This window comes from Hyla sarda, chromosome 2, assembly GCF_029499605.1.
Source record: "Hyla sarda isolate aHylSar1 chromosome 2, aHylSar1.hap1, whole genome shotgun sequence".
Classification (NCBI taxonomy): domain Eukaryota; kingdom Metazoa; phylum Chordata; class Amphibia; order Anura; family Hylidae; genus Hyla; species Hyla sarda.
This window is the reverse complement of record NC_079190.1, coordinates 112259660-112283668: the sequence shown is the minus strand read 5'-3', so window position 1 is coordinate 112283668 and position 24009 is coordinate 112259660. Positions and strand designations below refer to the sequence as shown.

General features: G+C 46.2%; 1 protein-coding gene across 8 annotated transcripts in view; it reads left to right on the top strand.

Annotated features, from left to right (window-relative positions):
* Window positions 1-24009, top strand: part of ESPL1 (extra spindle pole bodies like 1, separase) — a 60796-nt gene that overhangs the window by 25688 nt on the left and 11099 nt on the right. For all 8 annotated transcript variants that reach the window (XM_056555284.1, XM_056555285.1, XM_056555288.1 and 5 more), the window contains 16 exons: window positions 2683-2802; window positions 2943-3114; window positions 4086-4214; window positions 4334-4490; window positions 4992-5101; window positions 5247-6232; window positions 6372-6750; window positions 7555-7725; window positions 7953-8166; window positions 9140-9315; window positions 9390-9517; window positions 16439-16561; window positions 16826-16981; window positions 18091-18261; window positions 21294-21398; window positions 21674-21789. In XM_056555284.1, coding sequence (XP_056411259.1) covers window positions 2683-2802; window positions 2943-3114; window positions 4086-4214; window positions 4334-4490; window positions 4992-5101; window positions 5247-6232; window positions 6372-6750; window positions 7555-7725; window positions 7953-8166; window positions 9140-9315; window positions 9390-9517; window positions 16439-16561; window positions 16826-16981; window positions 18091-18261; window positions 21294-21398; window positions 21674-21789 — 3413 coding nt within the window. The remainder of the gene's footprint in view (window positions 1-2682; window positions 2803-2942; window positions 3115-4085; window positions 4215-4333; window positions 4491-4991; window positions 5102-5246; window positions 6233-6371; window positions 6751-7554; window positions 7726-7952; window positions 8167-9139; window positions 9316-9389; window positions 9518-16438; window positions 16562-16825; window positions 16982-18090; window positions 18262-21293; window positions 21399-21673; window positions 21790-24009) is intronic.

Below are 24009 nucleotides of genomic sequence, written 5' to 3'. Positions count from 1 at the left end.
ACGTAACAAGGGGTAAAGTGAACCTTAATACCCCACAGGTGATTCACGACTTTTGCATATGTAAAAAATAAAATAAAATGTGTTACCTAAAATGCTTGGTTTCCCAAAATTTTTACATTTTTAAAAAGGGTAATAGCAGAAAATACCCCCCAAAATTTGAAGCCCAATTTCTTCCGATTCAGAAAACACCCCATATGGGGGTGAAAAGTGCTCTGCTAGCGCACTACAGGTCTCAGAAGAGAAGGAGTCACATTTGGCTTTTTGAAAGCAAATTTTGCTCTGGGGGCATGCCGCATTTAGGAAGCCCCTATGGTGCCAGAACCGCAAAAAAAAAAACACATGGCATACCATTTTGGAAACTAGACCCCTCGGGGAACGTAACAAGGGGTAATGTGAACCTTAATACCCCACAGGTGATTCACAACTTTTGCATATGTAAAAAAAAAAAATTTTTTTACCTAAAATGCTTGGTTTCCCAAAAATTTTACATTTTTAAAAAGGGTAATAGCAGAAAATACCCCCCAAAATTTGTAACACAATTTCTCCCGAGTACGGCGATACCCCGTATGTGGCCCTAAACTGTTGCCTTGAAATACGACAGGGCTCCAAAGTGAGAGCGCCATGCGCATTTGAGGCCTAAATTAGGGACTTGCATAGGGGTGGACATAGGGGTATTCTACGCCAGTGATTCCCAAACAGGGTGCCTCCAGCTGTTGTAAAAGTCCCAGCATGCCTGGACAGTCAGTGGCTGTCTTGTAATACTGGGAGTAGTTGTTTTGCAACAGCTGGAGGCTCCGTTTTGGAAACAGTGGTGTACCAGACATTTTTCATTTTTATTGGGGAGGGGGGCTGTGTAGGGGAATGTGTATATGTAGTGTTTTTTACTTTTTATTTTATTTTGTGTTAGTGTAGTGTAGTGTTTTTAGGGTACAGTCGCACGGGCGGGGGGGGGTTCACAGTAGTTTCTCGCTGGCAGTTTGAGCTGCGGCAGAAAATTTGATGCAGCTCAAACTTGCAGCCGGATACATACTGTAATCCTCCGCCCATGTGAGTGTACCCTGTACGTTCACAATGGGGGGGGGGGACATCTAGCTGTTGCAAAACTACAACTCCCAGCATGTACGGTCTATCAGTGCATGCTGGGAGTTGTAGTTTTGAATCAGCTGGAGGCACACTGGTTGTGAAACACAGAGTTTGGCAACAAACTCAGTGTTTTGCAACCAGTGTGCCTTCAGCTGTTGCAAAAGCTACAACCCCCAGCATGTACGGACAGCAGAAGGGCATGCTGGGTGTTGTAGTTATGCAACAGCAGGAGGCATACTACTTTGGCTGGGGATGCTGGGGATTGTAGTTATGCAACAGCTGGAGACACACTGGTTTGCTACTTAACTCAGTGTGCCTTCAGCTGTTGCAAAACTACAACTCTCAGCAGTCACCGACAGCCAACGGGCATGCTGGGAGTTGTAGTTATGCAACCACCAGATGCACCACTACAACTCCCAGCATGCACTTTAGCTGTTTGTGCAAGCTGGGAGTTGTAGTTACACAACAGCTGAAGGTACACTTTTCCATAGAAAGAATGTGCCTCCAGCTGTTGCAAAACCATAAGTCCCAGCATGCCCATAAGGGAATGCTGGGAGTTGTGGTGGTCTGCCTCCTCCTGTTGCATAACTACAGCTCCCAGCATGCCCTTTTTGCATGCTGGGAGCTGTTGCTAAGCAACAGCAGGAGGCTGTCACTCACCACCTGCTGCTGCTGATCGACGCTGCAGGTCAGTCCCGCCGTCGCCGCTCCTGGGGCCCCGATTCCAACATTAACGCTGGGGATCGGGGTCCCCAGCACCCGGGGTCATCTTCCCGCACCCGCTCACGTCCTCCGGAAGAGGGGCGGAGCGGGTGCGGGAGTGACACCCGCAGCAGACGCCCTGATTGGTCGGCCGGTAAGCCGGCCGACGAATCAGGGCGATCGTGAGGTGGCACCAGTGCCACCTCACCCCTGCAGGCTCTGGCTGTTCGGGGCCGTCAGACGGCCCCGAACAGCCAGTAATTCCGGGTCACCGGAGACCAGTCCAGCGATCTGCGGCCATCGCCGACATGGGGGGGCATAATGACCCCCCTGGGCGATATGCCGCGATGCCTGCTGAACGATTTCAGCAGGCATCCGGCTCCCCTCCGGCTAGCGGCGGGGGGGCCGGGAATGGACAGGACGTACTCCTACGTCCTCGGTCTTTAAGGACTCGGAAACGGGGGGGTAGAAGTACGTCCATTGTCCTTAAGGGGTTAAGGGGGAGCACTAATGACTAATTTAAAAAAAATCTATTGCCAATCCTTTTTAAGCCAGTTAACCTACAACTATGTATTGATTGTGAAACAAAAATCTGGGGGGATCCTATACACAGGGGCAAACCACCTGCAGACTGGCCAATGCAAACCTAGAAAAGTAGTTGTGAGTAGCAACATCATCGATCCCAGCAAACATGTTCTTCCTCCTGCCATTATATTAAGAGGAAGTAAAAAAAATTAGCCAGTGATATTTGGTCAAACGTTTTCATTAGTTGATGCTTTTGTATGGCCCGGAAATTATTTTATAAATATCCAAATGGCCATCAAGAGAAAACGGTTCCCCATCCCCTGGTACAAGGCTTTGTAATTTGTGTTCTCTGTATTTGTTGTATCTTCTCAGGTCACCCTTCAGGAGGCAAAAGAAGCTTTACTGCGTGCTGACACTACTTCTGAGATCTACATGTTGACTGACTGTTACTGTCAGCTGCTGCAGAGTCATCTCTACAGAGTTACAAACCAGGTACTACATTAGTGATTACCATCCACCGTACAAATATCAAGCAGAGGTAGTCATCACATATTAACTTTATGTATTTTCATATAACTCGACTGTGCTAAAAAGGCATTTATTAAACCTTGATGTTCCTTGCTGCATTGTAGGTTGAGAAAGGAGTACAAGTTCTTGTAAATCTTCTTCAACATCCATCTCTGCAAAAGCCTTCCAAAGCTTGGTACCTACTAAAAGCTCAAATTTTGCAAGAGCTGTCAATGTTTCTTAGGCTTCCGGCTTCAGTCCTGCTTCCGGATCTCTACAAGCAGCTCTGTTCCCATGGTAATGTGAATTACTGCTGAGTTGCATGTGTAATAGTTTGTAGTCAATAATCGATTTCATTTTAAGGTTGTGTTTACACGAGTGGATTTAGTTTCAAGCTTAAAAGGGGCAGGCTTTTCACGGGCTGTCCGCAGCAGATTTTCAGCAGTGGCATTTCCGCTGTTTAACATCCACCACAGGCTCCATTGACTTAAAGGGGTATTCTGGGCAAAAACATCTTATCCCCTATCCAAATGATAGGGGATAAGATGTCTGATCGCGGGGGACCCCCTGCGATCTCCCCGCAGCACCCTCATTCTATGCGGGGCTGCGTCCCAGATTTCGGAAACCTCCGGGTTTCCGGGACTGGGGAGGTGACGCCACGCCCCCTCCATTCAACATCTATGGGAAGGGGCATGAGAGCCATCACGCCCCCTCCAATAGACATGAATGGAGGGGGCGTGGCGTGACGTCACGTCCCGGAAACCGGAGGTTACCGAAACTGGAGACGCAGCCCCCACATAGAATGCGGGTACTGCAGGGAGATCGTGGCCCCCCCCCCCCCCCCCCCCCCACGATCAGACATCTTATCCCCTATCCTCTGTATAGGTGATAAGATGTTTTTGCCTGGAATACCCCTTTAAGTGGGGTCTGTGGCAGATTTTCTGATGCTGAAAATCTGCTGCAGACAGCCCACCCCTTTCGAACTAACGCTGTGAGTTTGAAACAAAATCCTCTTGTGTAAACGCACCCTAAAAGTTCACATTGTGGCACAGAGGACAGGATAGTTTAACTGAAGACATCTGCCAGGTGTTCAGTCCTATGTAAATAGAGAATTCATTGTATAGTGAAAAGATCTGCAGGATTTAAAAGGGGGCAGTAGAGATGCGTTGGTCAGACTGACAAAATGGCATATCAGAAAAGTCATTATTTGTAGGAAGTTACTTGGTTATGTAATGTCTTATTGTTTTCTCTTTATTTTATATTTACAGGAAGGCATAACCCAGAAACTGCCCTAACAGAAGCCCACAAGTTGCTTAGAAGCATTGTTCTTCTTTTACTTGGAAATGATGTTCTGTCCACTCCTAAGGCAACATCTGATGCACGTTTTGTGGACAATGGTATAATAAATGTTTTCTTTGTTGGTTTTGGTTATTATGGACATGGTTAAAGAATGGAGTAGAGTTGGTCCCATTTTCTTTTTTCTTTTTCTTTTTTCTTTTTTTTATCATCTGATTAGGTGAAAACCTCCTCCAAAAGTGGCAGGTACTTGCTGATCTGCTGACTTGCTCCCAGGATCTTATCAGCACCTTGAGCCGTCTTGGTAGTGTTTCAGAGGCTAAGTCTTTTTGCCTGGAGGGACTAAGATTAGCTAAAAGTCTTCATAGCATGCGACAGTAAGTAATCTCCCCCTGCATACCCTTGTACAACCACAAGCTTGGTGTCAATAGTACATTCTTTCCTGTTCCATAGGGAAGGGAATCTGTCACTAGGTTTATGCTGCCCTGTCAGATGGCCGTAGAAAGTAGTAAAACATAAGCTGATTGGCGGCTGTCTGCTTATACAAAGCGGCCGGGGACAAGATTTTTCCCATGGGCGAAAAGAGAGGCATCTTGTGAATATTGAGGACCAATAAGCATGCACTCACACACTGTAATTTTAGCAGTGTTTTTTAGCTGTAAAACCGTTTATACAGTTAAACAAATTGAATAAAAGGCAGCCGAAAGAACAGTGTGTGAACATGGCCTGTAATCTGCTTCACTGTCACTAGTTTAAACCAATTGACAGTCTTCTGGTCTTCATTAATTCGTAGTCTAAGGGAACATTGCTTTTTGGCTTTAAGCAAGATTTATATTTCTTTCTTAGTAGACTACTAATTTTCATTGATGTGTTTGTAGCTGTGCAGACTTCTTGGTGAGGAAAGCAGAACTAGAGACTTTACGCTCTGAGACTCAACAATGTGAGGATGATCTTCAATATGTGGTGTTCCTTATGGAGTCTTGTACAGGTAATTTAGCCTTTACCAATGTAAACTGTTTTGTTTTGTGTACACGTTTCTTTGGGAGCAGTAGCATGGTCGCACTGCTATGTTTTAAGCAGGCTTTGTGTCACATTTGTAATTTAATCCAATTCAATCGGTCTCTTTCTGTTAGATTTCTCTGCAAAATCTCAACAAAAGGAAGTAAAGATAAAACTTTCTAAAGGGAAGCAGTCAACTAAAAAGGGAAAGGCTCCTGAGTTTACACCTAGCCCTCCAACAGATGACTTCTTGAAGGGTGTTAAGTTCTCATTTGTGGAAACCAGAGACTTGCCCAAACATCCAGAATCGCCCACGATTGCACGTTCATGTGTGAAGAGCCCGCCTCAGTTTGTGTCACATACAGTGGAGTGCACGTGCCCTTTATGTTCTGATCTCGTTCTTGCTCTGTTGTGCACAAGGTGGCAGATTGCTCAAGCAGAGAATGACCCCCAGAGCCGAATCTTATTACGATCAGCTCTGAAGCGCTGTCAGTCCATAACCCTCCGCTTCTCTAGATTTTTGAATGAGCTCCTCTATACAAAGGATGGAGGTCTGGGAATTGCTGATGAGCTCATAGCTCGGGTGTACCAGGATATAGTGTCCATGAGTCCTCCTCCTAATCTTCCTGAGGGAATGTTAGAAGATGGTTTACACTTTGTTTCTTCTCGTCCAGCGACTCTCCCCAAGCACTGGAGAGCGAGTCTTTTATACGTAAAAGCGTTGGACTCTATCTACAAGCTGGCAACAAAACATGGTGGATGCATTGCAGATCTCTTTATGCAAGTTTGGGGCTGGAAACCACAACAAGAAGAAAAGAAAAGTGCCAGTCTCAAGAGCAACGTCACTGGTTCTAATGCACTTACCAATAAAAGGAAAGGATCTCACAGGATTTCAGTAGATCTTGATATATTTTCTCAGGAGGAATCTGATTCCTCTCTCACATCTGTGCTTACCAAGGCTCAAACACCTCTGCGAAAAGACCGTCTGGCATCTCAAACCAAGCCAGTTATATCAACAGTTACCAAAAAGAGTTCTGTCACAGTCTATAATGAAGAGTTTCCCCAGCCGGAATTGGAACCAAGGGCTCCAAGAAGACGCAAGACTAGAACCGTGATCAAGGTGAGTGGATAAATGCCCATCTCTAATAAAGTGTCATATTTCTTATAACAATACAGACTGTATATGGGGTGTCAAGGATTAGTAATAGGATTGGCCATTCTGAATCAATTTTTTTTTTCATTTTTTGCACCCTTTAAAGGTTGATTTCAGTGATAGTGATATGGAAATGCCAGATGACACTGACAATGACCCAACTTGGAATAATAAAAAGCCAAGTGAGCGTGCAAAGCCTGGGACCCGGGGAAGAGTAAGCAGTAAGAGCTGTGTAGTGCCAGCTGCTTCAGAGTCTGAAGAGGAGGATTTAACCACAAAGGGACGGGCCAGGAAAGGAAGAGGAACCACAAAAAAGGCCCCAAAAGAGAGCAGCTCTCCTGGCATGCAAAGGCGCCATCCACAAGGGAAGATGGATATTGCTCCTGTGGAAGTTTTGCGATCAATAGAGGAAGAGCCAGAGTTGTTAGATCTCAGTATTGATGAACTGCGTGCGTCTGATACAGAAGATCCCAAACCATCAAGAGGTAAATTGTTAGTTATTACCTAAATGGTCATTAGTCCTGTCTCTTTATTTAAAGTTAAATGAGCAGTCATTTGCAAAAACCTTTTATATAATGTAGATAATGACATTAGATGTATATTTGTAATATATGTTTTAAATGTGTATATTTTTGGGTGAACAAAAACTGTCTCCTCCCTGCAGCTATTGCCTGTGTGTCTCTGTGCATAGACAAAATACAGGAATTGCGGGTGGGAGACAAGCAGGGCTCTGTGCAGGCTCCTAGCTTGTCAATTAGCCTGCTGTGTGAGCCGGGGGCATGTCATATAGCCTCAGTGTACAGAGCCTTGCTTGTTTGTAATTTTACTTGTGGAGAGAGTAAAGGCTGTCCTTAAAGGGGGGACTCCCGCGATCAGGCATCTTATCCCCTATCCTTTGGATAGGGGATTAGATGTGTAAGCACCGGAGTACCCCTTTAAATTGATCAAAGAGCTGTATCTATTCTTTTACCATGTTGTATATTACTAAGCTGTTGATGTGTTTTAATACTGTGTACACATAGTTTTAGTAATGAAGATGACCGATATCTTGTCTATAAGAATAACGATCCAGTGCTCTGGACCATATTGTTACTAACACTGGCAGGAAAATCAGGGGGGGGAAATTATTGAACAACGTACCTGACCATTACATAAGGCTATTTATATAGAAATATGGCCACCATACATGAAGCAATAGATTATAAAAGCTCCTCTGGTTTTTAGGAATGTCTCATCTTTTATGAGAATTTGCAAAATGATTAAATATCCTACAAACCTATTTCACCTAGGTTACAGGGGACAAAAATCCTCCAGAAAAGAGAAGGTGGCAGAGTGTGAAATTCTCAGAAGAGATATTGGAGGGGATCTGCAGAGCTGGACATCTGGAACAAGACAGCGGGAAACTGATACAAACATTTTTAGCTTTTCTGGCCTTTCTTCTTCTCTACCAGATACATTCAGTAAGTAAATGACTGGAAATGTAAATTATTAAAAAATGTTAAACTAGAGCTGGCCTGACTCATGAGTCCAGCCTGCATACTATTAGATTTTATACTTTCTCATGTATTGGGGAGTAATATTTAAATCAAATATTCCTTTATAGCTTCCAAAAGTATCTTATGTAATGGCCACATTCTTCTCTTTTTATGAATGTTTTATTTGCTTGCTTTCTTATTGCTTTCACCAGGTATCTCTGATCTGAACTCTATCTCTACTCTTCTCTATGAGGCGTTGGAATCTGTAGCCCATTTTCCTCCATGTGCCTTATACTCCAGATTATGCCGACTTCTTGCTCTATGCTCTGGAGGACAAGACCCATATATGACTGCACTTCTAGTTAGCGAATCTGTGTCCATCACTTTAAGACATCAGTTACTCAGTGATATTCATCGAAAGCTAAGGTAAGAGATGTGTTCGTATATAGATTAAATGCACCTTCGGATACCTACTGCTATTAAGGGGTAAGATTTCCTTACATGGGGTAAAATTGAGGTATTAAAAGACATCTGCAGTGCAATATAACTTATCCTCTGTCCAGGAGATCACGAGGGGGCCCCAGCACTCGGACCCCCCGTGATCTCCTGGAAGAGGCCGCGGCAGTCTGCAAGAAGTGCAGTGATGTCCCCAGCAGAAAGCTGTGGCAGACACGCCCCATCCATGTTTCTCTTTGGGATACATCGAGGGAGCGTGTCGGCCACCACGTCATGTGGGGACGGAACGCCCCATTTTCAGCATACTGCTGTGGCCCCTTTCTGGAGATTGCGGGGGGGGGGGGCAAGCGCTCGGACGCCCCCCCCCCCCCCCCCCCCCCGCGATCTATAACTTATGCCCTAGCATTTGGATAGGGGATAATTTATATGGCACTACAGATGTCCTTTAATGATGTAGGGAAAAAACTGGTGTATTACACTAGTAATATGCATGTATGTGCCCATGTTTAGTCCTTAAATGGAACCGGTCATCACATTCAAGGTGCGGTGCCTGAATCGCAAGTCATAAGAGTGGTCCCCTGTGGCTTCTGCCTTCTGGCCTTGAAAAATGGATCTCTCCTTAACCCAGACAGGAAGGGATGTATCAACCAAGGTCTGTGGAGCATGAAGAAGCTGTCGGGGACCTCCCTGATGATGCTTGGTTCAGGGACCTTAAAGTGATTTTATTTGATAAAAAAGACTAGTCCCCAGAAACAGTTCTTCTTGTGTGCTGCAGTTCTTCCCCATGTAAGGTTATAAAACTGAGCTGCAATACCGCTCACCTCCTTTGGACAAGAGTGGTGATATTTCTGACAGAAAGCAGTAATGTTCTAATTTTGTACAACAGTGCAATATAAATGTGTGCCTATGGTATTTAACCAAAGATGTTTTCTTAATCTCTTAGGAAACTGAAGAAGGAGCGTGTAGGTGGTTTGACTGACAAGCTACAAAGTCTGTCCCTGGATGATCACAAGGACTCCAGGGTTCACTATCTCTCACATCTTGAGACTCTCTTCCAGTTTCCAAAACAGTCCCTACAAGTGCATTCATTTAAAGAGCAGATCCAACAGATCCCAGCAAGTATGTGTCTTACTGAGCAATATTTGTGTTCTGAGTATTGTTATATCCATGGACTAAGCTCTGGTATTTTACAGATACAGCAGTGTGTATACTGACCTTAGCAGACTCCCAGACTAGAAACCCTGGAGATACACTACTACTTAGTAGGCTGGAACGGGGAAATGCACCTGTTACAGTACAAATACCTACAGCGCATCTGAAGGTAAATCACATTGTATTATCCTGATGGTCTCGATGGGGATGATATCAGGTAGGATGTATGAAAACTTCCAGTATGGCTGTCAGAAGTTAGTACAAGACTAGAACTCTCTAACAAAAAACATGTAATCCTGTTAATAAAACATAACCTTTTAATTAAATACATTTAAAAAAAAAAAATTAATGTCCTGCTAAGCATGACTAAATCCAAATTAGAAAAAAATTGTGGAGAAAGACAACAAATATTGTCTGAGGATGGAGTGCAACCTTTTAAACTCACCCTACCCCCTCTCCTCTCCTTGCCTCTTGGGGTTACTACCACAATAAGGGAGACCCCAACCACAATGACTAGGTAAATAAATATGAGGAGAACAGCACAAATAGACCATATCAGTCATCCTAACATATTTCTCCTTTCTCAGTCTCTCTTCATTGGTGGACACAGAGACCATGGGTATATGCTCTTGCCACTAGGAATTCAATCGGTCTGGCTTCAAGGAGAATGCCGGCTCCACGTGGTGCAGGATACAAAAGGAATCTGATAAAATAGTTAATTTATTTCCCAAGATGCAACGTGTTTCGATGCAGGAAAGCAGCTTCATCAGGCATAAAAGGGAATGGGTATTTTATAGGAGTGGTAGTTTGTTACGTCAGTACAAGGAAGGGAGAGGGAACATTTGGAGTAAGTAATGTGATATAACAAATACAGGAGAATGATATCAAAAGGGCTGCGAATACATTACCTCTTGATGCGCTTACCATTGTTGTGTATGACGCTACACAACCACATCTGGTGAGCTGCTGTCTTATTTCACTTTTATACTGATTATCTCTCTTCTATCACACCAAGAAGCACTCTCCTTTTTCTTCCCTTGCCACTAGGAGGTGCTGACACTAGGAAAAAAAGTAGTCTCCTCCCTGGCAGGATAAACCCGCCCACTGGAAGTGAGGTAATCCGTTTAGCTAGTGTCAGTAGGAGGCAAGACTAGGAGCTCAGTAGGAGGCAAGACAGCAAGGTCTAGGAGCTCCTCAAACCTGGTCTTTTCTTACTATTTTCTAGTAAGGGCTGTTTAGTTAGCTTTTTTTTCCCTCCCTTTTGTTTCTCATTTTCAGGTGGGGGTTCAGGAGCATGGCGCTACCTGTTCCCCCATATGTGACAAAGGGGCACCGACATAGAGTATGTACTGTTAACCCCTTCTTGCCAACGGCAAGCGCCTGGAGGTTGTAACCTGGCTCCGGATCCCCCACTGCCCCTGCTGGTCTGCTATCTTGGCCTGGTATGATGCAGTGTGACCTTAAGCTGTTTGAAGCCATCTGGGTGAGTATATGAAGACCGTGGGCCCTCCACCTGCCTGCCAGTGGACTCACAGTTACGGTAGCGGCTCCCTGTGCTTTTTGCAGCGGCTCCCTGTGCTTTCTGCGGCCGCTAATTTTCTTTACTTCAGCTGGTTGGATCACCTCTGGTGCTTCCAGGCCAGCAGGACCCATAATGGGGGCAGGTAGCTCCGATAGCACCACTTTCACCCCTATCGCCCCCCCCCCTTGGCCTAGGAGCGGCAAGTGCTGGCTAGTGTAGCTGTGTGGCGACTTGCTGGTGGTGCTTGTCGAAGCCTGCGGATTCTTTCCGCAGCTGCGAACAACACCCCCTCCCCTCTACTCCAGCAGTGACGAGCATCGCTTTCCTGGAGGGTGAGCCCTTTCCCCAGGGTGACTCACAGGACACCCGCAGTTCCTCTCTTCTCCTGTCCTGACGGGCAAGGGGTTAATGGCAGGAATTTGCGGGGCACCCTGCTCAGGTTCATAAAAAAAAAAAAAGTCTTCCTCTGGTCTCTTTGACTGTAAAATGCCCTCTGGCTGCTGTTAATGGTATTGTGTTTTCTGTGGCTCCTTCTGTGGCAGCTCATAGCCATTACAGTTTTTTTTTTTGCCCGTAATATCTGTCTTTATCAGATTACTATCTGCTGGGTCCTTTTCAGGGACTGTATATGGGGTACGCCTTTTTTTTCCAGATAGCGCTATCTGTACAATGTTTTTTTTCCCTATGCCTTTGCCATACCTAATTCTGCAGAGTTCTCGCTGTGTGAGGGAGCATATGCAAACCGCAGTGGCAAGCAGTTACGCGGTCCCTGGAGATACCGGGGGTTACATTCCATGCCTGGTTTCCCTTACACTGCGTACCATGCCATGTTTACTGTGCCCACGGCCGGTCCTAGTCCCTCCCTATCTGGGCACGGCTCCGGTGCCCTTACAGGGCTTTTGCGTTCCTAGCGGACGCCTAGGGCCTTTTAGGGCCTCTGACGGTCATCCATCAGAGGAGGGTTCTTGGCGTGTGTATAAATTATGATTCCCTCCTCCACAGGTCACTGATCTCATGTCTGCCGCATCAGCGGTTGACATTCTGGTACCCCTCGGCCAGTGCAAGGTGTCCGACGGAGTGACCTGTTGCATACTATGGACCCATACCAGTAAGCCAGACAGTGGTCTGCGTGGTTCCTCCGCTACCTGTCATTTCTCACATGCCTGATGTCTCTGAGGCTGAAGTTCCAGTACCCCACTACCAGTATACGGTGTCCGAAGAAGTGTCCTATTGACCCTATACAGGGCGACGGGGATACCATCCATGGCTCCTCAGCCTCCCCCCCGATCTCCCAGGGTGGCGGGGATTCTATCCATGGCTCCTAGGCCTCCCCATCCTCCCACCTGTGACAAAGGGGACAAAGTGATCGTCGATATGACTGTTGTTCCTTTTTGCCAGCACCTGGAGGTGTACTCATTCAGTCAGGCTGTTTGCACGGTTTCCAACGCAGTCGGTCTCCCATCCCTTGGCTGGCACGTGCATGGCTGGGGTTTCCCGTACCTCACTGCTGGTGGGAGAAATCTGGAAAGGGGGTACCCTGCAGGTACACGGGACTGACATCAGTCAGATTTTCTCCTGCTTGAGGGTCACCCATCATATCGGCCGTACTCCAGTACCCCACTTTTGGTGGGAAGGTTCACAGAAGTGACTCTGTGCGTTCAGAAACCCTATACCAGTCAACCAGGCAGTGGTCTGCGTGGTTTACTACTACGACTACTACGTCGGGTCATCTACCATACACTTCCCACACCTTTGTAGAAGTTTAGGTATCCCACTGCCAAGGTGTAGTTCTGAGCGAGGGACCCCATGTTGATCCATGGGCCTTTCACAATGTACCACGTAGTGGTTCGCAGGGTTCCCTACTTTCGGTACCTCTCCACAGACCTGCTGCTATCACTGATAAGGGCTGGTAAGCCACTTTCAGTGTGTGGTTCTGAGGACGGGACTGGTGTGTCCATGGTGCCTATGCCAATTAGCCAGACTGTCTGCATGTTTTTTTTGTTTTTTTTTATCCACCAGGTCACCTTCCTCATTCCTGCCGCTCCAGTGGCAAACGTCCGGTGACTCACTTTCAGTGTGAAGTTCCGAAGAAGTGGCTCTATGGATTCATTGGACCTTTCTACTGGTAAGTCAGACTGTTTCTGCATATTTCCTGCACCTCATTCGGCCTTCATCTCTTTAGTCTGGGACTGCAGTTCTGGTGTGTAGCGCCTTAAGAGATGGGGTGTGGGAGTTTCCTGCAGGTTCTATGGACCTCGCAGCAGCACTCTTGATTCCCCTTTCTAACAGCGTAATGTTAGTCTTCTCAGGGCATTGTTGTGGCAAGCCGTTGAGTGCTGAGACTAGTTTCCATGATTCTGGACATTTGGATGACTGTGGTTCCCTTCGCGATGACAGTCTTGGTACCCCTCTACTATCATGAGGTACCAATGTCTGTGTCCCTACATATGCTATGGACAGGGTGTAGAGCCTTCCACCCCTCCTTTTCGGTGGGGTGTACCTCAGGCCTTAATGTGTAATTGTTTCCACAGGTCTGTGGCGGTTGAGCACCTCTGTTCGGGTATGGGGCCTTCTGGGGCGGCGACCTTTTCTGCAGCCCCCCCCCCCCCCCCAAATCATGCTTCCAGGTATCTTCCTGGGTTCCTGTACGGGGTGGCGCAGACGTCTGCTCTGTTGCCTTATTCATCGGCCAGGATGGCTCCATGACTGCACCATCTGCCCCCCTTTTTTTCGCAGGGTCCAAGGTTTCGCTCCAATGGGATGTTTCCTCCCATGTAGGTTGCTACGTGCTCTTCTTACTTGCATTCGTAGTTATGTGTTTGTATCTCCCAGCTCCAGTGTCCAGGATTCAAATCCCTCTGGGAACACAACATGGCTCCTCCGTGCCTCGCTGTGTTTTCGCAGGATCCCTGGGGGCTACGTCCAACCAGTACTTTCATCCGTTACCGTAGGGTGGCAATTCCTTGCTCCTACAGTACATGGCGCTCTTGGGAAATTCCCTTTCACAGGGGGCTACACTGCCACTTTGATCTTTTGGAGTAACCTTCTTGTGCCCAGAGCCTGGGAGTCCCAGCTGGGTCCCCTTTTGCTTTTCCCTCCTTTTCTGTCCTGACGAGACGTTTCTAGGAGTGCTCTGGTTCGCTCTGACTGCTGGGTCCAAGACCAATTAATCCTTGTTTTGGACTCTCTCCTAGACTGCTGTGGTGTACCTTATTTTCTGGGTCGGTCCTCCTAGTCCTTTGGGCCTTCGTGATGATTGCGGTCCCTGGCACGTGTAGTGCCCCTGCCCAGGCTTCCCCCTGATTCCATTGTGGGGCGGTCATTCTGTATCGCTCTTCTTCTTGTCCCGACAGAGCAGTATGTTTCCCGGAGCGTTTCGCGGTTGTTGGTTTTGCTCCCCCTAAAGTTGGGGCACCCTCCCGGTGTCTTGAGTCTCCAGCTCCATGTTGCTGTTCCGGTTTTCTGGGTTACTCCTTGCTTTCCTTTTCCCCCTTTTGGAGTCCATTTAGTCCGGGGTTGGACGGCAAGTCTGTCTACCGGGTTGTTCCAGTCAGGCCATTTTTCGGCTGCAGCATGGCTGTGGTTTCTTCCCGCTGTTCAGCCTGTGTGGTGTCCTCTCAGACTCCGCTCTTCTCCCCGGGTGCTCACACTGTGCCCCTGGGACAGTGTTTTTTGGTGCCTACAGTTTTTTGGTTCGGATCTTCTGCACTATGCCTCTCCAGAGACTGTTCCCATTTCTTTTTCCAGTGGTTTCTGCTCTTCACCTTGACTGACTCGCCTTCGGCTCTCCCTGGCGTTTTCTTGCCAGGTTCTCTGGTTTCGGTTGGTCCTCTGTATGGGGTTCTCTTGTCATTCCCTTTTTGTTCCCAACCGGGCTCTCCCTCTGTCTGGTTCTGTGTTTCTTGGAGTTGACTTCCTACCTCTTTCCAGGTTGGTTCGGCCCATCGGGTCTCTGCATCACCCCTTCTTGTCTCTCTCTGCGGCCTGTTGTTGTTTTAGAGTCTCTAAGGACGGTCCCTTCCTTGGCGTCCTAGTCAATCTCCTGAGCCGGACGCTCAGTTCCAGGCCTCGGTTGCCTTTTAGCCCAGGGTCTCGTCCGTGAGTCTTACGGCCGGCTGGGGTACAGTCTCCGGACTGTGTTGTTCTCCCCACCCCAGGGACTGCTTTGGTACATCCCATGGTCTTTGTGTCCCCCAATGAAGAGCAAGAAAAGGAGAATTTTTTGTACTCACCATAAAATCTTTCTCGTAGCCTTCATTGGGGGACATAGCACCCACCCATGTCTTCATTCTTGTCCAGATAGTCTTTTCCTGTTGAGTGTTTCTCCTGGATTCCTTTCTATGGTCTTTCGGACTTGTCTCTTGGTTGGCTTCTCCTATTACTTTGTGACAAAACTGATTTACCTCACTTCCAGTGGGCGGGTATATCCTGCCAGAGAGGAGCAGACTTTTTTTTCCTAGCGTCACCGCCTCCTAGCGGCAAGAGCATATACCCATTGTCTCTGTAGCCCCCAATGAAAGCTACGAGAGAGATTTTACGGTGAGTCCAAAAACTCCTTGTATCCTGAAGAACCCAATTTCTTCAGGAAACAAACACTCATTTAATAAATTAATACTTTATAATGGTGTTAATGCAAAAGATTAAAGCATATTAAAAATAATCATGAAAACGTGTGATACAGTAAGCAATGAAATGGTCCAGGTAGCACGACTGAATTAAGACACATATAGTATGTGTTTGCCCTGTATTGCCAACAGAAATGGCATCTAAAATTCAGATGACATACTCTTTATAAAGATAGTTACCACAATTTGTTCAATATAAGAGTTCACATGCAGGCTGCCATAGAAACAGCACTAAGTGGACCACAAACATTCCACATGCAATGCAAAGAATACTGGCAAATAATACAACCGTATAGCTCCCATATAAAGAAAGCTACTACTTTTGAGGCTTTTCATAATCTGTAAACTTTTATCATACAATAAGTCACAACACTACTGATATAACGGTAATGTCATAATTAACAAACTTTGTATAGGGATACATTAACATCCTCCAAAATGCTGCTCGATTGGGACTAGATGTCATGTGGTCACATGTCAGATATTCTATGGTGCTCTAAATACACTATGGGCCACGGTCAGGGTTTGCAAACCTGTCTCTTTATCTTTTAAATGACATCAGAGTAAGGAGGGACAGTCACCGTTATTGGGCTAGATACCCCCAGAGGCAGGGAAAGAGGGTGGGTGAGTTTAGGGTTGCATTTCCTCATCTCGGCTGATACTGGTTGTCCTTTTTGCCCCCGTTTTTTTTTTTTGTATTGGAATTTAGTCATGAATTACGTGCTAGATCAAGACTTTGGTGCCTTCGGCCTTATACCACAATAGACACCATGTGGTTATGGCTGCAACATTTATATGCAAAATGAGTCGCAGCTGAGATCATGTGGTCTCCCTTTGCTAATTGAGGTTGTAGAATGTTAGAGATTGACATGTCAGTTCATTGACTTTTATTTATCTACCCCCTATGTATAATACTAGTACTGTAATCCTGTTTTATCAATAGATTCCTTTAAGTTCAGCACTTCAAGAGTTTGACGATATTCAGAAAGAGCAGAAAACTGTCAACAACCTGACTGACAAAAAGAAATGGTGGGAAGGACGCACCAATCTGGACAGCCGGATGAAGGTACACACCTCTTTTTAGCTGTTTATTGTAGACTCCATTTTTAAAACATGAGAAGAATCCAAGACTGTTTCCATTTTTTCTCAATATATATTGCTCAACTCTGCATGTGTTTTTTTTGAATGGTTAAGCCAACAGGTTGTAAAAAGTAGTCCTCTGGTTTTAATGCATCGCCTCTTTGTTATAGAACAGTATAGTAACTTGCATAGATCATGTATGTAGAAATAATCTTTGTTCTGACATTTGTTCTGCTTCTCTTACATGTAGGCTTTAATACAGTCCTTAGACGAACAGGTGCTAGGATGCTGGAAGAGTCTGCTGTCTCCACCCTGTTCTATGTCAGCATTAGAGGAAGAAGCTAAAGGACTCTCTAAGGCGCTCTTACTATGTGGCTGGAGGAGGACAGACACTGCACTTCTGAAGGTCATTTCTGGTTAAAACAATGTGAAATAGACGACAACATTTTGGATATGGTCCTTTTAAACCTCCACCTGTCAGTTATTAGTTATCCAAGGAAAGAGATTGAATATGGTTAAAGGATACCTGTTATTTCTATATATTTGGGACATATCAGGGGTTCGTGTGCAGAGATCGCTAAAACAAAGGGACACAAAAGCACTCAACTTCCATACTGTCCTCTTTTGTTTCTCGTAGTTTCTACACCTCGTGCTCTTTTTCATGGAGAGTAGAAACTAATAGACAGGGCACTCAACAGAGCACTTCTGTCATTTCATTTAGCAATCGTGGGGGTCTCGGCACCTGGACACACCACTCACCAAAACCTCTTTTTACATGTAACTGTATCACAGAAGCTTGTTTTACAGGGTACCCATAGCTTAAACAGTGACGGGGTCTTTCTGCAGAAAACATTTAAACAGTACAGATAGTAGATTATAAAAGGGTGGGTTTTGGACCTTTTTGATATACATAGTTAATCATTTTGGAGATATTTGTTTGCTGTTGGTGAATGTGGAACTTTTTACATGCACATGCTGAAAATCCCTGTATACAGTAGTTGGTCCTACTTTCAGGTTAGAAGTGGATATCATTGTATCCAGTCTAGACAGTCATCTGTAAGAAGCAGATCAACAGCTGCCTAAATCCCTCTGCTCGTTTTGTTAAAAAGTATCTTTCTAATAATCAAAGCATTGGCTAGACTAGACTTGGTTGTATTTACTTGTTAATGGGAAATTCTGGCCTGTTTGCCCCAACTCCTCTCCAACAGCACTCCTGTAGTGTCCGGAGCTTTTGCAGAACATATTAGTAAGTAATTTGTCCTGGGATAATAGTTTTATTTAAAAACTATCTACTGATACTGGAATGCCCCTTAACTAGCTTCTGTATGTAGGGATTTGCATCCTGTCGATATAAACAGTGTACTTATTATCTGTCAGCACACATTCTCTTGAAAATTACCGTAAGTTGTACTTATACATTTACAGTTCTCAAGCTTTACTTACATAAAACTATTTTAGGACATTCATGTGTAGCACAAAGTGTTGGTGAACTATGGTCATTCCTTTTGTTTGCAGGCAATTCTAGGAGGCTGCCACCATTTAACCCCACAACACATCCATTCCTTGGTCCAAGGATTCTGTACCTCAAAGATGGAACAAGCGGTGGAGCTGCTTCAGAAAACTGTGGATACCGTGAAATTGAAAACAGAAAATACTGAAGGACATCTAGTTCTAATATTGGACAAGGTGAGCGGTGACACAACTTTGCTTTCCCCATTAAAGGAAATCTGTCATCAGCATCACCCGCACTAAGCCTGTAACACAGGCTTGTAGTGTGGGTGATGCTGATTAAAACGCTATGTACCTTATTAAAAACCGAGCAGTGGATGTTTAGAAATCTTTATATTTACTTACCTGTCAATCACAGGCTTGGGGCTCAGTTACGTCAGCGGTACTCTGGACTCGGAAGCGGGACTCGGCCGGCCATTGATGTAAAGTTTCCTGTGATCTAAAGTTTTTACAAGTGCGCATGTGCGGGTTTACGCTAGCGTTAACCCGCGCATGCGCACTTGTAAAAGCTTTAGATCACAGGAAACTTTACATCAATGGCCGGCCGAGTCCCGCTGACGTAACTGAGCCCCAAGCCTGTGATTGACAGGTAAGTAAATATAAAGATTTCTAAACATCCACTGCTCGGTTTTTAATAAGGTACATAGCGTTTTAATCAGCATCACCCGCACTACAAGCCTGTGTAACAGGCTTAGTGCGGGTGATTCTGATGACAGATTTCCTTTAAAGCAGACCTGTCGGCAGGAAATCTGAGAGAAACGAAGTACCAGTCACCAGATTTTTGGGCAAATGGGGGGGCAGTCCCAGTCCCCAGATAAGTTCAGCCCATGCCCCCTTAATCCAGTGGTAAGTCCAACACATACGTAAATGTACATTGCTGGGGTTCTCGGTCCAAGCTGGCTCCTACCAGCAGCACTCGGGACCTCATGGATAGTGGCGGACACTTTAGCATAAGTGATATGGTTGGCGGAAGAACCCCCAGTGTAAAGATTTATCAGAACAGTGATATTAATCTTGGGACTAGGGTTATTCCATGCTTTTTTTGTATACCTCAAATGGTAACCCGTCTGGGCCTGAAACCTTTAGCCGTGGGACTTCTTTAACCACTTTCCATACCTCTTTCTTTGAACACAATGGGGGAGATTTATCAAAACCTGTGCATAGCAAAAGTTGCCCATAGCAACCAATCGGTGATCTTATTGGTTGCTATGGGCAACGGGTCAACTTTTACTATGCACAGGTTTTGATAAATATTCCCAAATGTTTTGAAAGCATAACTTTCTGGCAGCAAAATATCTGTTTAAAGGTAGGGTCACACGTATCATATACGCTGCATATTTATTTTGACAGCAACTCTTGAAAAGATATCCAGTGGAATTATTTTTTTTTTGTATCCATTGTACCTGGGCTGCAAAACAATACAATAAGCTAACTCTCCTTCCGCCGCTCCCCCGATGTGCCGATATAGCTCTTCTGGGTCCGGTGGTCTTCCGCATCTGACATGTCACACTGAGCGCAGTGTCATGTAACGGGCTCAGGCAGCAGGGACAAGGCGGAGCCAAGGCCCGTTACATGACACTGCGTTCAGTGTATTACCGGACGAGGGTGGACATCGCTGCAGGAGGCGATAAACTGATTGCAGCGTGAATTGTCGGGCTCCAAGATGCAGAAGAAGACTAGGCCCAGAAGACCTATATAGACATTGGGGTAATGTTTTTTGTTTTTGTTTTTTTGCAGCCCAGGCACAATGAATAAATAAAAAATCTGCCTGATATCATCTTTAAGTTTAACTCCTGTTCTGAGTAACTTGATAATTTATCTTTGTGCTTACTGGAGCTTCAGTTTACTGATACAAAGCTGTAAATCTCATAAATTTGATTAAATGATAAATAACGGCTTTCAACTTTCCCCCACTCAAATTTGATCGCCGCGTCTAAAGTTAATAAAAAGCATTCCCAGCAACTCAGCCAGGCTCATCAAAGCTATCAAAAAGTCTGATCAAAACAAAAATGGTACAGATAAAAACTTCAGATCACAACACAAAAAATTAGCCCTCATGCATCCCTGTATGCAGGATCTTGGCTGCAGCACCCCACTTTCATTACTGCAAACTAGGTCTGTACGTAATGACGGGCAATACAGGGGCAGGAGCGTCGTGACATCACGGCTCTGCTCCTCGTGATGACACGGCACTCCCCCTTAATGCAAGTCTATGGGAGGGGGCGTGACGGCCGCCGTGCCCCCTCCCATAGACTTATATTGAGGGGGAGGGCCGTGACGTCGCGAGGGGGCGTAGCCGTGACGTCACGATGCTCCGGCCCCTGTATTGCCCGTCATTACGCACAGAGAGAGTTTGCTCTGTGCAGTAATGACAGCGGGGTGCTGCAGATGAGATCCCGGGGCTCCCCAGCAGCGGGACCCCCGTGATCTGACATCTTATTCCCTATCCTTTGGATAGGGGATAAGATGTCTTGGGGAGGAGTACCTCTTTAAATGGGCGCTGTCAGATACAAAAACTTTTGATAATGTTGTAAAGCATGCAAAACCAATGGGTTTTGCAATTGCTTTCATTTGGCTTTTTCAATATGAAATACTGAAAATTTTCTGTCAAACTGCCCCCCCCCCCCCCCCTTACCTGCTTGGACACATACTAGTCCTGCTGTGTCCATGCATCATCACCTATGTCATGGGCACACTTCCTTGATTGACGGCTGTGAGCGCAGGGCTCATAGCTGGAGGAAAAATCCTCACACTGTCAGCTTGTGTCCCGCTACTGTCGGTGAGGACAAGCTGGGAGTTGTAGTTTTGCTAATGCTAGGGGAGATGTGAGCAGACAGCATACTGAGGGAGGGGGCGGAGACCTGCACAGTGAGGCCACGCCCCCTCCCTTTGAGAAGAATTCAGACTAGTCAGCTAAATTAAGTGTAATAAATAAAGATGCTAGACACACAAAAATTACATGTACATGGTCGGGATTAGGTACTGAGTGATATATTTAAAAAAAAAATAATTGTTGGATCTGACTGGTGTGCTTTAAGGGGTTAAAGGGGTTGTCAACTGAATTTTTTATTTTATTTATTATTATTTTTCAACTGTTTGTCCTGCCTAATAATAAAACATTTTACTCTCCTCCTTCGCTCCCTTGTATCACAAGGCTACAAGGAAATACTTTATTTCTGTTAAACTTTTGACATGTTACCCTCCAACAGCATCTTCAGAAGTTGCCTTGGGAAAGTATGGCTTGTCTGCTAACCAGATCAGTGACTCGCCTTCCATCTCTGCATTTTCTACTCAACTATGGTCTGCTAAAAAAGGTACATAGCTGCTGTGTTCATTCCTGTTAAGATTGAATAGATTTTAAAGTATGCAAATCTGGCAGTGCGTCCTGGTATCACCCACATTGACAGCACCTTCAGAACACAATGTCTTCAGCTTGTCATGTCCGTCTTCAGCCGCACTTCTGTTTATAGGCGCCACAAATATGTTCTAGCAATAAAATGAAGTTGGCATTGTTGTCTTTTGATGAGGGATGGTGGGTTTTGGTAAGGCGCCTTTGTTTCTGGTTTAGATGTCTTTGTTTTTCTTGCAGCACCAGCCTCAGAGCACCCTTGTTCATGGGGTTGATCCTAAGAAAACCTTTTATGTCCTTAATCCTCACTCCAACCTACCTGGCACAGAGGAGCGTTTCAGAGATTGGTTCAAAAAGTAAGTTTTTGGCTGCTGTTTCACCCCTGTGACTAATTTACCACAATCTATTACCAAACTGCTTATATTAAGAAGGCATTTCAGTTATGTGAAATCTCTTTTCTCGGTCGCTCTTCATTGGGGGACACAGACACCATGGGTATATGCTCTTGCCTCTATGAGGCACTGACACTAGGAAAAAAAGTCGGCTCCTCCCTGGCAGGATATACCCGCCCACTGGAAGTGAGGTAATCCGTTTTAGCTAGTGTCAGTAGGAGGCAAGACACAGGTCTGGGAGCTCCTCAGACCTGGTCTCTTTTTTTTTTTTGTTATTTTCTAGTAAGGGTTGTATATGAAGACCGCGGGTGAGAATTTCATCCACAGGTCTGCGACGGTTGAGCACCTCTTTTCCGTCATGGGGCCTGCCGTGGTGACAGCCTGTTCTACAGCACCATCTGTCCCCCTTTTTTTCCCCGCAGGGTCCAAGGTTTCACCCCAATGGGGAGTTTCCTCCCAACGCTGTAGGTTGCTGCGTGTGCTTCTTACTTGCATTCGTAGTCATGTCTTTTGATCTTCCCAGCTCCAGTGTACAGGATTCAGATCCCTCTGGTGACACAACATGGCTCCTCCGTACCACGGTGTTTTCGCAGGGTTCCTGGGGGCTACGTCCACCCAGTACTTTGATCCGTTACCGTAGGGTGGCATTTCCTCGCTCCTACAGTACATGGTGCTCTTGGGAAATTCCCTTCCAACAGGAGGTACAGGGATCAGGAAGCTTGGCGCGGTCAGTGCCTGAGTTTCATCTCCACCTCCCCTTGTTTTCTCCTCCACTAGGGGGACTATTTCACTGAGCACTTCTGCCAAGATGGAGCCATCTCGCGCTTCCCCCTATATGGGTGGGGTACCTAGCTGGGCCTTTGTTTTTTTTCTGGGAGCGATCAGAAGTGCTTTCCGCTGGCTCTGCTTGAGTGCTTACTGCTCACTGTTGCAGCCTGGCCCTCCTCCTGTTTCTGGTTGTCTCCTGCTGTTCATGCAGCTAGGGCATTTTCCTTGTAGGAGGGGGTTTATGCAATCTTGTATAGCTCAGCGACAGCTAGCCTGCCATTGCTCTCTTCCTTCCTTGGCGCAATATCCCAGGAATCGTGTGCTCATCCTTCCCAGTGTCAGTGACGCTACACTGCCACTCCGATCTTTTGGAGTAACCTTCTTGTGCCCAGAGCCTGGGAGTCCCAACTGGATTCCCTTTTGCCTTTCCCTACATTTCCATCCTGACGAGACATTGCTGAGAGTGCTCTGGTTGGCTCCGACCGCTGGGTCCAAGACCAATTAATCATTGTTTTGGGCTCTCTCCTAGACTGCCTTGGTGTACCTTATTTCCTGGGTGGGTCCTCCTGGTCCTTTGTGATGATTGCGGTCTCTGGTATGTGTAGTGCCCCTGTCCAGGCTTCTCTGCGATCCCATTGTGGATCAATCTTTTTGCACCTCTCTTCTTGTCACGACAAACCAGAATGTCTCCCGGAGCGTTCCATGTTGCTTTTCCGGGTACCCGGGTTAATCCTTACTTTCGGTTTCCTCATTCGGGGTCTATATACTCCGGGGTTGGACGGCAAGCCTGTCTAACGGGTTGTTCCAGTTGGGCCATTTTTTTGGCTGCAACATGGCTGTGGTTTCTTCCGGCTCTTCAGCCTGTATGTTGTCCTCTGAGTCCGCTCTTCTCCCTGGGTGCTCACACTGTGCTCCTGGGACAGTGGGTTTTGGCGCCTACAGCTTTTTGGTTCGGATCTTCTGCACCATGCCTCTCTGGAGACGGTTCCAGTCTCTCTCTTCCAGACGTTTCTGGTCTTCACCTTGACTGGTTCGCCTCCGGCTCTCCCTGGCATTTTCTCGCCAGGTTCTCTGGTTTCGGTTGATCCTCTGTATGGGGTTCTCTTGTGTTTCCCTTTTTTGTTCCCAACCGGGTTCTCCTTCTGTCTGGTTCTGTGCTTCTTGGAGTTGGTTTCCTACCTCCTTCCAGGTTGGTTCAGCCCATCGGTTCTCCGCATCGCCCCTTCTTATCTCTTTCTGTGGCCTGTTGGTTTAGAGTCTCTAAGGACTATCCCTTCCTTGGTGTCCTAGTCCATCTCCATGGACAGTGGGAAGTGTCGGACGCTCAGTTCCAGGCCTTGGTTGCCTTTTAACCCAGGATCTCCTGCTTGAGTCTTACGGCCGGCTGGGGTTCAGTCTTTGGACTGACTCCCTTCT